The sequence below is a fragment of the Gopherus flavomarginatus genome, chromosome 6 (genome assembly GCF_025201925.1).
Source record: "Gopherus flavomarginatus isolate rGopFla2 chromosome 6, rGopFla2.mat.asm, whole genome shotgun sequence".
Lineage (NCBI taxonomy): Eukaryota > Metazoa > Chordata > Testudines > Testudinidae > Gopherus > Gopherus flavomarginatus.
This window is the reverse complement of record NC_066622.1, coordinates 63,353,383-63,366,252: the sequence shown is the minus strand read 5'-3', so window position 1 is coordinate 63,366,252 and position 12,870 is coordinate 63,353,383. Positions and strand designations below refer to the sequence as shown.

The following is a 12,870-nucleotide window of genomic DNA, read 5'->3' as shown; positions in this document are numbered from 1 at the left end:
AGTTTGTGGCCCTCAACAGGAAAGATCCTTATTTTCAAGTGGATTTTCACTTGTCCCACAGAAGGTTTCTCCGATTCATGATAAGGCAAGAGTGCTGCCAGTTCAGAGCATTCCCATCTGGGCTGACAACAGCACTTAGGGTCTTTGCAAGAGTCTTCTCAATGGTGGCAGCCCAGATGACATGCAATGGCTGCACCGTTTTCCTGTATGTGGATGATTGGCTACTAATGGGCAGCTCAAACCAGGTGGCCTGGTTGTCAATCCTGCTCTTGCTCCACCTTCTGTGATCACTGAGGATCTGTGTAAACAAAGAAATTTTCACTTTAACTCTGAGGACTATAGATTTCATAGGAGTGACCCTAGAGATCCTTAGGAGAAGCCTACCTGCCAATAGACAGAGTTCAGGCTGTGAATGGTCTGATTAAACCAAGTCACCCTCTGACCTCTTGCCACAATCAGGATCTGCTTTTTCCTACTAGGCTGTGTGGAATCATGTACATGTGTGACATGGTTTGCCAGACTCCACTTTTGTTGCCTGCAGGCCTGGCTTTGGTCTGTTTACACACACAACAAGGACAACATGAATGACAAGTCAGAGCCTCTCATATGGTGGATGAAATCAGATCAGCTGTGAGAAGGAGTTCCTTTTCTTCCACCCATCTGCAACATAACCATCATTACAGAGTCATTCCTTATAGGATGCGGATCCCACATGGACAATCAGTGCACAAGGCACATGTCAGAACAGGTTGTGGAGTAAATGCCCCAAAAACTAGGCTGGCCCCAGCCTGAAGTAATGTGCTGTGGGCGCCAGCCCTGCCGGGGCTCTGCAGATGGGCTAGCTGGCTGCCAGGAACTGAGCTGCTCCCTTGGTCTTTGGGTGATTGCTCTAGCATCAGCCTGGCTGTAGTCCCTGGTGGTGCTGAGGTTACTGAGTCATGGGAGAGTGGCAAGTGCTCTCTAAATGCCAGTCAGGAGTAGTCTCCCTCTAGCAACCTGCTGGCGACCCAGCTGCCTTTGGTGGTTTGTAGCAAGAGCAGTAAGTGCTTGGTGAAGATCAGGACCCACATGGCTCAGCCAAAGGCCCTGTCGGGACAGGGAAATGAGTGGTGCCCAACACCTGCTGACATTGGGAGGTGCGTTAGCCCCAGTGCCTGTGTCCCACTCTCTGCTCCTCTGTGCTGTGCTGGCATCCCACTAACCGAATGGGTCCAAAGCCACTTGGCCAGCTGAGTTGTGCAGGGCTCAGAGGTGGTTGCTCAGGGCCTGTCTCTCCCAACCATGCACGTGCTGGGACTAGTAGAGTGGCAGGAGCAGGGATCCAGGCTGTGTTGGCAGTTTTTTGGCAAGCGTAGGCCTGGCAGAACTTTGCATGGACTCAGGGCAAGTTTGATACCCTGCATTGCTGTACACAGCCCGGCTGTGGTGTCTGGCCAAGGACAGGCTGAATGGGGCACAGCCCTGTGCGTCATGGATCCAGCCCACACAGCAGCAGTAGCTCAGTGGGCCTGTGTGCTCCCCCAGAGCACAGCCAGGGGTGGCGGCTCCCAATGTACCATAGTAACCTAGCAGCTAGGACCCGAAATGCCAGCACCCGGGAGGCTCAGCAGGCTGCTCCCAGCCACCTGATCAGGACCCTGTGTGGGTTTGCTGAGAGAGGATGATGCATTCCGTGGGGAAAGCCCTCAGCAGGGATGCTGGGTCCAGGGCTGTGGTGGTCTTTGCTAGTCTGATCCCTTCTAAGAGATCTGAGTGGCTTCAATGAGCCTCTGTGCTCTGAGTACCCCCCTCCCCCCTGCAGGAGCTGAGGCAGAGGCAGTGTGGGTGCTGGACCCCCTACCACTTGGGCCTTCCCTGAGGGAGGCAGCTATGCAATCGCAGCAGGGCTTTCCTGTGCACAGCCAGCTTCAGAGAGCCCCCTGGAGCAGCCAGGCTGGCACTGGGCTGCTGTAGGGAGGGGATGGCTGGTCAGAGCCTAGAGTGAACGCTCCCATGGGGCAGCAGGCTGCAGCGCTCTGCCCTGCTCCATTAGTTGTCCTGCCTTTTGGGGTCTTTCTCAAGGCACAGCCCTGCATCGCTGCCAGGCCAGGCTCCCTGAGGCAGGAGTGGGGGAGTTTGGCTCTCACTGTAATCCTGCAGGGATGTGAGCCTGGCACCCTGCACTGTGCCGCCTCCTTACAGGCTGAGGGCAGTGCCTGGTCAGAGGGTTAAAGCTGATGCGCCCATCAGTAATGCAAGGGGCCTGTGATATGGGAGTTTGGCCTGACGGATGTGTGTGTGTGATTGAAACAGTGTTGATCTCCTTGTTTCTTTCATGGCTGGCCCGGCCCTGCTCTGCCCAGCCAGATGGCGGGTGGAGTGGGGGACAGGCAGTGAGATCACATTACTGGAGAGTGGGAGGGATTCTTGTCTGCATTCTTCTCACCCATTTAACTCCACTGCCTGGGAGGCAGCTGTTTCCTTGCGTAGGCTCCAGGGATTTCCACCTCAGTTCTCTGCTCCTCCAAGGAGATCTCCAGCAGCACCGGTGAGTTCAGAGCACAGGGAAAGCACAAACCGGAACAAAGCCTTGTTGGGCAGGAGGCAGGGTGAGTCCTCTCCACCTCACAGAACTGCAAAGTGCTCTCCTCCCCGCTCCCAGCGAAAGAACAGTCAGGACTCAGACATGTCGCCTGTGCACTGTGCTGAGAGTAGGGAGAGGGCATCTGCTGTGGGATTCTTGCTCCCCATATCTGCTCTTCTGGCTGCCCTGGCAGATCCTCCTACCCCTCGTGCTGGACCTGGGTGGGTACCATGTCTGACTGACGTAGAGTAAGAGCTTTTCTGCCAGGACTTGGACGTCAATGCTGGGCTGTGCTGGCCATTGCACTGAGCATGGCAGCAAGGACTAGCGTGAGCTCGGCCCCTGTCTTGGCCCACAGCGCTGGAGACAGGTCCTCCTGGACCATGCCCTGCATCCAGGCTGCCCTCGGCTCCTCCCAGCACATTCATCCCCTGGTTGCGTGCGGTCCTGTGCCACCATTCTCTGACTGGCCATCTCGTGCCCCAGGCATGCCTAGGATTGTTTCCAGGAGGGGATGGAGGCTGAGGCTAGCCTGTGCCCCAGTGCCATGGAAACGAGTTAGCCCGAGCCTTAGACCTTTCTGTATGATAGTGCACGGGTACACAGCTGGCTTCCCCCAAGCCAAGCTCTCAGGGTGGCTGGCCCTACTCAGACCAGAGTTTCCCACACTTGGTCATGGCATGGTCCATCTCTTAGATGAGTGCCCAGTGTGGGGGGAAAAGGTCCATGAATAAAATAGCTCATTGTAGGGAGGTAGCTAATATTTGTACAGCTGTGAGCAAGGAGCAGCTGATCCCAGCACACATGTACCTCTTATGTTGCTGTTCTCTTCCTGCAACCTGCCTCGCTGCCATGTGCTGTGTTCATCCCCTAGCTGCCCACTGCCTTCCTATGAGAAAACAGTGTCTGTCTACACCTGACTGGGGCTTGGGCTGCAAAACGGTGTAGACATGCAGGCTTGGATGGGAGCCTGGTCTCTGGGAACCTGCTGGGGGAGGGTCCTGCAGCCTGGGCTCCAGCCTATAGGTGCTAACTCCCATAGGTGCCAGCCCTGGAGCATCCATGGGGAAAAGCTGGTGGGTGCAGAGCACCCCCTGGCAGCTCCCTGCCCCGCCCCCCCCAGCTCACCTCCGCCTCCTCCCCTGAGCAGGCTGCTGTGTCCTGCTTCTCCCCCTTCCCTCCCAGCACTTGCACCGTGAAACAGCCCAAGTCTGAATGTCTACACTGCAGTTTTACAGCCCTGCAATCTGAGTTAGCTGGCATGGGCCAGCCTTAAGTGCTGTGTCAACAAACCCAGAACAACTATAAAATGAGTTGGTGGTCAGAGTGAGGCTGGGCTGCATCCCAGGTCTCCCTGTGTCTGCTGTTGCAGGGTGGAGGTGCAGGAGCACCTGAGCCCTGCGGTGCTGTCTGGTGCATGGGCATTCTAAGTGTCGATGGGAGGTGCTAAGTTTAGAAACCAGTGGGGGAGGAATCCTAGCAGAGATTTCCCATCCCCCACTCTTTCTGGGGTCTGGTTGCTGCTGTTGGTCTGTGAGCTTCCCTGGAGCAAGCAGGATGGCCGTGGGGGGATGGCGCTAGGTTCTATTCCTGTCTCTGCTGTGGAGTCGCTGCAGTTAACCAAGTCTATACTTCAGTGTTTCCATCTGTCCCATTGGATTGCTGGGTGAGGCTGAATGGACTGTCAGGGAAGAAGCTAAGTGTTGTGCAAGATGCTGCCCCGTGTCAGTAACCAGCTGATTCCCGTGCAAAGCTCCACCAAGGCTTCAGGCATGAACCCAGCCTTTCTGTCTATACCCCTCCAGGGCCCTGCAGTACCCCTGGCCAGGCACTCAGAGCAGGAGTTATGTCTGGGCACCTGAAACACACAGGGGTGGAAAGGCTTCCGGGTACTGGGGTGAGTGAAAATTCCCTCCCCTGAACATTGGAGCCCCAGGGACAGTACAACCTCTGTGCACTCCCTGCCTGTGTGCAGGAGTAATGGTCGCAAGTTGCAGGGGGGGGGTGGGTTTAGACTGAATATTAGGCAAAACTTCTTCACTGGGAGGGTGGTGAAGCACTGGAATGGGTTACCTAGGGAGGTGGTGGAATCTCCTTCCCTAGAGGTTTTTAAGGTCAAACTTGACAAAGCCCTGGCTGGGATGATTTAGTTGGGGGATTGGTCCTGCTTTGAGCAGAGTTCCCTTCCAACCCTGAAATTCTATGATTCTCTGACTGCCCCTTTCCCCAGCTGTGGCTGGAGTGGAGGTGAGGCCCCCTAGCTCTCCTGAAGGTCTGTGCTACATGCCCACATTTGACCATTGCCTGTGCTGCGTGTGCTGGCACTGAGAGCCACTGACACCGTGGCTGTCTTTCATGCAGCATCTATGTGCGCACACCTCTGGCCAGCTATGTGTGTGGGGACGAGCCTGTCAGTCAGCAGCAGCAGAGTGCTAATGAGACCAGACAGGGCCCTTGGGTTTGAGAAGCAGGTGTTCAGGCGCATGTAGCTTGTCATGTTCTGGACACAGCTCCCAGAAGGTGTCTGGGGTCCAGGGCAGGACGAGGTGTTTTGCACCCTGCAAGGGACGAGGCTTGTTGAAATGGCAGGCTGTGAATGTGAGCCCCGAGAGAGTCCCCCAGGGACACACTTCCCTAGCATGAGGGGGCTGGGCTCTGGGTTAGCGTGCCACTTGGGAAACAGCGTAGACAAGCTGGACTTGGGGATAGGGGGTGGCCTGCCCGTAGGGGAGGGGTGGCAGCTCAGGGCACCTATGCCAGGTGCCAGAGCACTCTGAAGCTGGAGTGTAACTGGCCCTGTGGCCCACAAACTTCTGTGGGTGGGGCATGGGGGACCCAGCAACTGGGGAGCCTGCTCGAGTGTCTCGACCCCAAGACCGTGCATTCGTGGGTGGGTATGCAGGGGAGGGGTTATGTGTTGGGGAGGGATGGGGTGCACGGTGTTGGAGGGAGGGATGGGGCAGGAAGCATGGGGTGATGAAGAGGGATGGGGTGCTGGGGATGTTGAGGGAGGGATGGGGTGCTGGGGATGTTATGGAGCAATGGGTTGGGGCACAGGGGAGGGGAGGGGGCAGGCGCTCAGAGTGGTGTTGATGGGGGTATTGTGGGAGGATGGGGCGTGGGGCACAGTGGAATTGTGGGGGAATGGAGGTATTGTGGGAGGTGGGGTGTGTTGAGGGAGCGATGAGGTGGGGGCTCAGGGTGGAATTGTAGGGGGATGGGGATATTGTGGGGGGATGGGGTGGAGGATGTTGGGGGAGTGATGGGGCAGGGGGCTCAGGCTGTTGAGGGGGAATGGGGGGATGTTGGTGGGGCTCAGGGTGGTGTTGAAGAGGGTTGGGGATTTTGTGGAGGGATGGGGCGGGGGCTCAGGGTAGTGTTGTGGAGGGGTGGGGGAGTGATGGGGCAGAGGGCTCAGGGTGGTGGTGGAGGGGGCATTGAGGAGAGTGAAGTGGTTGGCTTGTGTTTGTTGGTCCCTGGGGGGATGGGGGCACTGCTCTCCTGGGGCTGGAGCAGAGGGAGCTGGGGGGCACTCCTAGGGCTGCTCAGCCCCCGGGGAGGCCTCTGTTCTCCAGCCCCCTCAGCAGGGAAGCCTTGGTGCTATGGGCAGAAGGGTCCACCTGGAGAGTCCCCAGCTCCCAGGGTGTGCTGAGACAGGTTTGGTGTTGGCTCTTCTCCCCGCACCCCCCAAGAGCTGCCTCTGGTTCCCACCAGCAGGGATCTGGGGGGTGTAGACACCCCTGCTGCTCCCTGCGCCTGGGGAGAGAGCCATCACCGGGCTCTCCACAAGCTCCTTAGGTCCTGAATCCTGGCAGGGGCTGCCCTAATGGGCCTCTGGCGTAACCCCTCTGCCCTTGCAGGTTCCCAGGGCTCTGTGGTGTGGGAGTTCCCCTCCTGCAGGGGCAGCGGGCGGGTGAGAGCTGGGGTTGGCAGCCCAGAGGCTGTATTCCCACTCCCAGACAAAGGGGGCTGCAGTGTGTACCTCCTCTGCCCCTTACCCCTGCATGTACTTCTGCCTCAGGGACTCTCCCAGTTCTGCAGAGTGGTTGACTCTGCTGAGTGCGAGTCCAGGTCCTTGTGGAGCTGGACTGAGATCCCAGAGCCACTGAGCCCCACCCCAGCTGCTGTGCAGCTGCCCAGTACCTGCACTTGGGGCTGAGCACCAGAGTCCAGCTGGCAAGGGTGGGGTGTGAAGTGGTGCAGAACTGCCTGAGATCTGGGTGTTTGTGTTCAGTGGTGAAGCTGTTAGAAACTGCCGGCCTGGGGACTGTATGTGAGGGATCCCTCACCATCATCATGCACCTGACCCAGAGCTCTCCCTTGCCCCACCCCCAGTGGTTGTGCTGCTCCTGCCCGCCTGCCGAGTTCAGAGCCAGATCCCATGTCTAGGGAGGGACAAGGCTGGGAGCAGAGCTGTGAGCCAGCACTGCGTGTGGGGCTTCCTGGGGCAGTGGGAGTCCGTCCCTCATGCTGCTCCCAGCCACAGCTCCATTAGCTTCTCCCCAGGCCAGGCTGACTGCTGCTGGGACCAGCTGGGTTGAGCTGTGTGCAGTTACTCTGTGAGATGTGCTGCTGCTTCTCTTGGGGGAGGGATAGCTCAGTGGTTTGAGCATTGGTCTGCTAAACCCAGGGTTGTGAGTTCAGTCCTTGAGGGGGCCACTTAAGAATCAGGGCAAAAAATTGGTCCTGCTAGTGAAAGCAGGGGACTGGACTCAGCGATCTCCAGTTCTAGGAGATTGGTATATCTCCAATTATCTTATTATTTATCCTTTATCTCAGCTGGGTGCCCAGGCATGTGCCAGGCAGGCCAGCACTGGCTCCTGTGCTTGCAGCACCAGGGTGCCTGCATCCCGGCCAGGCTGAGCCACTGACAGGTGCTTGGTTCACAGCCTGTTAGCTGTACCAGGCTGTGTCACTTCTGCATGGGCATTTAATGCAGCTCACTGAATGCCTGGGTGTGCCATCAAAGTCCATGGAGAGACAGGCTGCTGGAGCCTGCTGTGGAAAAGGCTGTTCCTGCTCTGCATAACTCTCCATGCAACCTCCTAGGACTGGCCAGTGCAACAGGGTTCCCATTCACCTACTGCCCCTGCTCCTGCCTGCTCTGCAGAGCCATGCTCTGTTAACCTGGCCGGCGCCTGTCTAAGGGCTGCTCGTGCAGCAGGTTCCCTTTTGAACAGCTCTGGCTTTGCCCACTGACACCCCTGCTGCTTGAAGGCAAATCTAAATCTCATCTGATAGCAGCCTCAACATCTGGCCAGGTGCTGCCATCAGGGAGCAATGGCCTGGCCCCCTATGCAGGGGCAGCAGGAATGCCAGCCCCTCTTAGGACAGGACGTGGGCAGTGGTCCTGAGTGGAGAGGTTTGTCCTGCTGACAGATATCAGGGCAGAGGGGACAGGCTGAGGTGGGCTCTACTCCAGGCCCCACACAAGGGCAAAGAGACTCTTGGACCAAGTTGAGTTAAAAAAAAAAATAAGCCTTTTTTATTCCAATGTAACTAGAGAATTTATGATGCAAGAAAGTGAGAGATGGTTTTAGTCCCAATCCTGGATACACTATTGGGTTATTTTCTAAACAGCCTAGCAGCAGGTCTGCCTTGCTCAGGGAGATTGTGCCCAGGGAGATGATGGTGCGTGTAGGAACTGCTCCTTCTCCGTTACAGGGGGAACATAGAACAGTGCAGGGTTGGGTCATTAGTATCACACCATGCGCAGTCATCATCTATTACATTTCTGAACTCAACTGCTTACAGCTGCTTGTGTGTAGCAGAGGTGAGGAGTAATTGCATTGTTTACTTCACTGAATGGCTTTGTCCAGTGAAGAGCCCAATGAAATTTGCCTCCTCACTAGGACCGGACCACACACAAGCTAGGCAGCACTTCCCTAATTCTAGGGCCAGCTGGTTGAAGGAGCTGGCAGTGGGTTAGTTGTATGTAATAGGCAGCATTAGCCTGTGCCAGGAGTATGTTCTCCTTACCCCTGTGCTCTGGGGATGGAGCATGCTGCTCTCCTTCTCTAGGGCATATAGCCTGTAGTGGCTTGTTTGCTGCTGCTGCTACTGTCCTGAGCTAGCAGAATTCTAATGTAGCATTGCAGGTGCTCCAGAGCTATTAGAGACTATGGGCTGGAGGAGAGCTCTCACTAGGAAAGAAGCCAAGTACACTGGGCTGGCCATGTGGCTTTGTAATTAAAGCAAACTACTCACTAAGCTAGGTCAAGCAAAAGTCTAGCTGACAGCCTCCAGCACTTACGGTGCCCTCTGTACATGCCCAGAGGGCAAGTGGTCAAGTTGGGCTCAGCCTTGCCCAGGAGAGTGCTAAACCCTGCAGTGCACTATTCAAGGAAGTCGGGGGCTGGTTGGAAGTGGAGGACTCAGCCATGCATGTTTCCCTGCATCCAGTGTTGGACATGTGAATATGGGGGGTGGGCGGGAGAGAGAGGTGGGAGGCAGAAGGGTTGCCCAGTCTTGTGCCACCACTAGGGCGTTCTGGAAAGACAAATCTGTAAGGATGTTAATTAGCCAATGTGCATCATCCTGAAGGTCAAAGCTGCAGTCCTAGCTAGACAGGCTGCTCAGTTAGAGCCAGGAGCTACCCAATGGGCTTCTCTTGTATCAGCCACTGGACAGCACTTGGAAGAAATTGTCCCTGTTCCATTGACAACAATCTAAAGTGAGGAGAACCCTCTGCTACACCATATTGTCTGGGTGGTGCAGAACAGGATGCAGTCATTTGTGATCCTTCAAAGAGCATCTGACCTAATAAAAGCCAGCTTTGTTTTTGGGATGACCTGCCTGCCTTTAACCACAATGAAGAGGAGAGGCTGAGGCCATCAGACTGCAGTCATGGGGGCTATTCTTATCTTCTCTCTCCCCTGGGTTGTTTTACAATGTGGCAGTGGAGCCTGGAAGTAGCTGGAGCCTTATAAGGATGCATCATAATCCTCCCTCTAGGAGTAGCAAGTACAAGAAAACGCAGCTCTTCTGTGCGGCAGACTGCATCTCAGCATGATGCCCCTTTCTCCCTCCCAAGCGGTGGCTGCTAGTGACCCAACACACACCAATTTTGTCTCCTGGGAGACTGCCCCCCCATTTCTGCTCCCCAGCCTGCCTACCTCCTAGGACATGATGGGAGTGTCTGAGAAGATGGAACTAACGGATTCTGAGTCCGACTTGAGCTGCAGGAACTTGAGATTCTTGGTGTCAGTGACGTCCTCCTTGGCAGCCAGCCTGATCTTACCATTGTGCGCTTCCTTGATGGGCTCAAGGAACACCACGTGCTTGCTGGTGCTGATCTTGCGGCTGGGCCTGTCTGGGGCTGGTGGGGTGGTACTCAGGATGGAGGATTGAGCACTACATTCCTGGGGAGGGCTAGGAGCAGCGGCTTTCTTGCAGCACTGGAAGCAGTGGCATGGAGTGAGGTACAGATATATGAGGACTAGCATGAGGCTCACTACGCACCCGAGGAGGGTTGTGAGGCCGGTGCTGAAAGACTCCCCATCCAGCATGGGGTAGTGGATGGTCACGTTGACTTCGTGCGTCTTGTTGAGCTGGTGGTGCTTGCCAATAGCCATGCACACGTACACCCCAGAGTGCCAAGGTTTGGCTGCGATGATCTTCAGGCTCCCGTTTTGGTAAACTTCAAGTGTGCGATTGCCATTTCCAGGGTGCGTGATGGGCTCATGGCGGGGTGATATCCACATGTAGGTGGCAGATGTGTCATGCGTGCTTGTGTTGCAGTTGATTAGCAGAGTCTCTCCTACGAGCACTGTGGCATGCACGTCTGAGGTGCCAGGGGAGCCCTGGCTCGAGGAGCAGTTCTCAAAGATCTTGTTGTACTTGAGGAATCTGACTAAGGATCGTGCCATGTTGTCAAATGCTATACATGTGTGTTCCTCTAGGAAATCCTGCACTGAGCTGAGGTGCCGCTGCTGCCACTGCTTGAACATCTGGTAGAGTGAGCAATCACACCTCACTGGATTGTTGTGCAGGTACAAGCCATTTCTGATGTACACAGGCAAGGCTGTGACCTCCTCGATGGGGATTCTATTCAGGTTATTGGTGGAGAGGTCCAGGGTTGTCAGGTTAGGGTGGCTAAGCCCCTGCATGGAGCTGAAGGGGAATTGGGTTAGGTTATTCCAACTTAGGTAGACCTTCTGCAAGCTGCTTAGCCTGAGGAAGGCTTCTTCATCTACCTGTACAATCCAGTTGTTGTAGAGCAGGAGCTCCTCTAGGCACACCAGCGCTTCAAAGTAGTGCTTCTCGACGGCATGCAGGTAATTGGAGGACATGTCCAGGTGTCTCAGGCCTGTGGCATTGTGGAATGCCTGTGGCGAGAGGTCCATGATGCGATTGTGACTGATGCGGAGGGCCTGGAGGCGTGGTAGGGCTGCTAGCCAACGGTTGTGAAGCTGGAAGAGGGCATTGTGGCTGAGATCCAAGGTGGTAGCTGTGGGAGGAAGTGCAACTGGCACCTGCTGGAGACCTTGCTTGGCACAGCTCAGAAGGTCTGAGGTGCATATGCAGACAAGGGGGCATCTGCGGGGGATGGCTGATGTGTTTAAGAAGTTGCCTTGAACAGACAGCTCTAGGATCACCAGCAGCTTTCCCAGGTATTTCCAGAGAGAGTGGGCCAATGCCTGTGCATTCATCATGTGGCCGTAGGGTCCTGCTGAGCACCCAGCAGCATGGAGAGGCGCTATCCTAGGGTGAGTCCAGCCTGAGCAAAGGCTCGCCAGGCACCATTAGAGTGAGCATGCTGTGGTGTAGGTTAACCAGGAAGCTCTGCTCGGTAAGGAGAGCTTTGGGTGTTCCCAGCCGCTGGGCAATTCTGTAATAGTCCAGGACACACAAGCAGGAGAGGAGTCACAAGGAAAGGTCCAAGGCTTGAAAAGAGTTAAAGAAAAATGGCCCAGCTCTGTCCTGCTGCACTGGGGATTAGGGCAGCCTCTCATGGGCCCTGGCTGGCTCTAGGGGTCCTGGCAGAGGGGCAGATGCAGGCCAGGGTCTGGCTTGGGACTGCGGGCACCTCCTGAAAACATCTGAGTTCCTGCCTCGGAGCCGGGGTCCCTGGAGCCCAAAGTTTCCACGAGTCAGTGCTCGCCTCCTGGCTGAGCCCTGTGGCACGCCCCGGCCGGGAGCCTAGCTGCGGAGTAGCCGAGGAGCGGCTGGGTCGTGTCCCGGCAGAGCCCTTCCCAGAGCCCGCCCGCTGCTGCGGCCGCTATTTACCAGCAGTCGGCAAGCACGGGGGCGGTGCCTGGCCGGCAGGGGCAAGCCGATTGGTTCGCGTAGGAGGAGGGGGGTGGAGGAAGGAGGAAATTTCTGAATGGGGCGTTCTTCCCCCATCGTATCACTAGTGGGCAGCACAGCCCTGCGAAGGCTGCTGCGAGCTGGCTCGGAAGCACTGAGCGATTGCAGCAGCTGCAGCGGGAGGTTTTATTTCCAAGGGGAAGTGACCGGGAACAGAGCGGCCAACTGCCTGGGGGAGTCTCCGCTGCTGGTCTTGGGGTCCAGGCAATGCTTGGTGTTCATCAATTCCCAGGGGCCACTGCTCTGTGCTGCGAGGTGCCCCCCCCATGTTAGGCATCGCAAGGACAGTGGGATGGGGAATGGGCACTCCAAAGGGAAACGGACTTGCCCAAGTTCACAGCAAGTCAGTGGCAGAGCAAGTGGCAGAATGGCACTGCCAGTCCAGTGCTCTGCAGTTCACTGATGGGAAACTGAGGCACGGAGGTGTGGCATGACTTACCCAAGATCTCTGTCTGTGGTGGACTCAGAACTAGACCCCAGCGCTCTGCCTAGTTGTCTGGCCCTAGCTGTCTGTCATGTGGAAGCCCAGATTCCAGACAAAGCTGCCGGGGAGGTTTCCAACATGGTGCATGCAATCCAGCTCCCTGTGCCTTTGTCGTGAGTGAGGCCCCTGGTGCTGCTTTGAAACAGTCCCCACTCTGCCTCCAGCCGCAGGGACTGCTGTTCTCCGGCAGACACGGCTACTGAGCATAGGCCACTCTCGCATGCTGGGATCAAGGGAGCAGCCAGGATATCCTCTGTGCTGCACCCTCCCCAGGGACAGCAGAACAGAGCAGGAGGCCTGGCAACTGTTTCCTCTCGTTAGCATAGAGGTGTGCTGTGTGTGTGCGCTTGGGCAGGATGCAGATCCTGCAGAGGCATCTGGTAATTCCCAGCAGCCCCTGGAAGCCTTGGGCTTTGAATCAGCTTGTTGATGACTGCTCCACAGACCAGCCTCCTGCATTGTATGTTCTTCCTGCTCTGTTCTAACAGCCCTGCCCCGGTCTGTGCCAGGGGAA

At 56.5% G+C, this 12,870-nt stretch overlaps 1 protein-coding gene across 6 annotated transcripts in view; it reads left to right on the top strand.

Annotated features, from left to right (window-relative positions):
• The window catches only part of RNF123 (ring finger protein 123), a 144,752-nt gene that overhangs the window by 98,089 nt on the left and 33,793 nt on the right, over positions 1-12,870 (top strand). The window contains exon 37 of one of the 6 annotated variants that reach the window (XM_050959989.1): positions 4,369-4,460. The exons of 4 other annotated variants lie outside the window; for them this stretch is intronic. In XM_050959989.1, coding sequence (XP_050815946.1) covers positions 4,369-4,460 — 92 coding nt within the window. Of the gene's footprint in view, positions 1-4,368; positions 4,461-10,464; positions 10,555-12,870 lie in introns of all 6 variants that reach the window. One more of the 6 variants, XM_050959990.1, reaches the window with a different exon arrangement.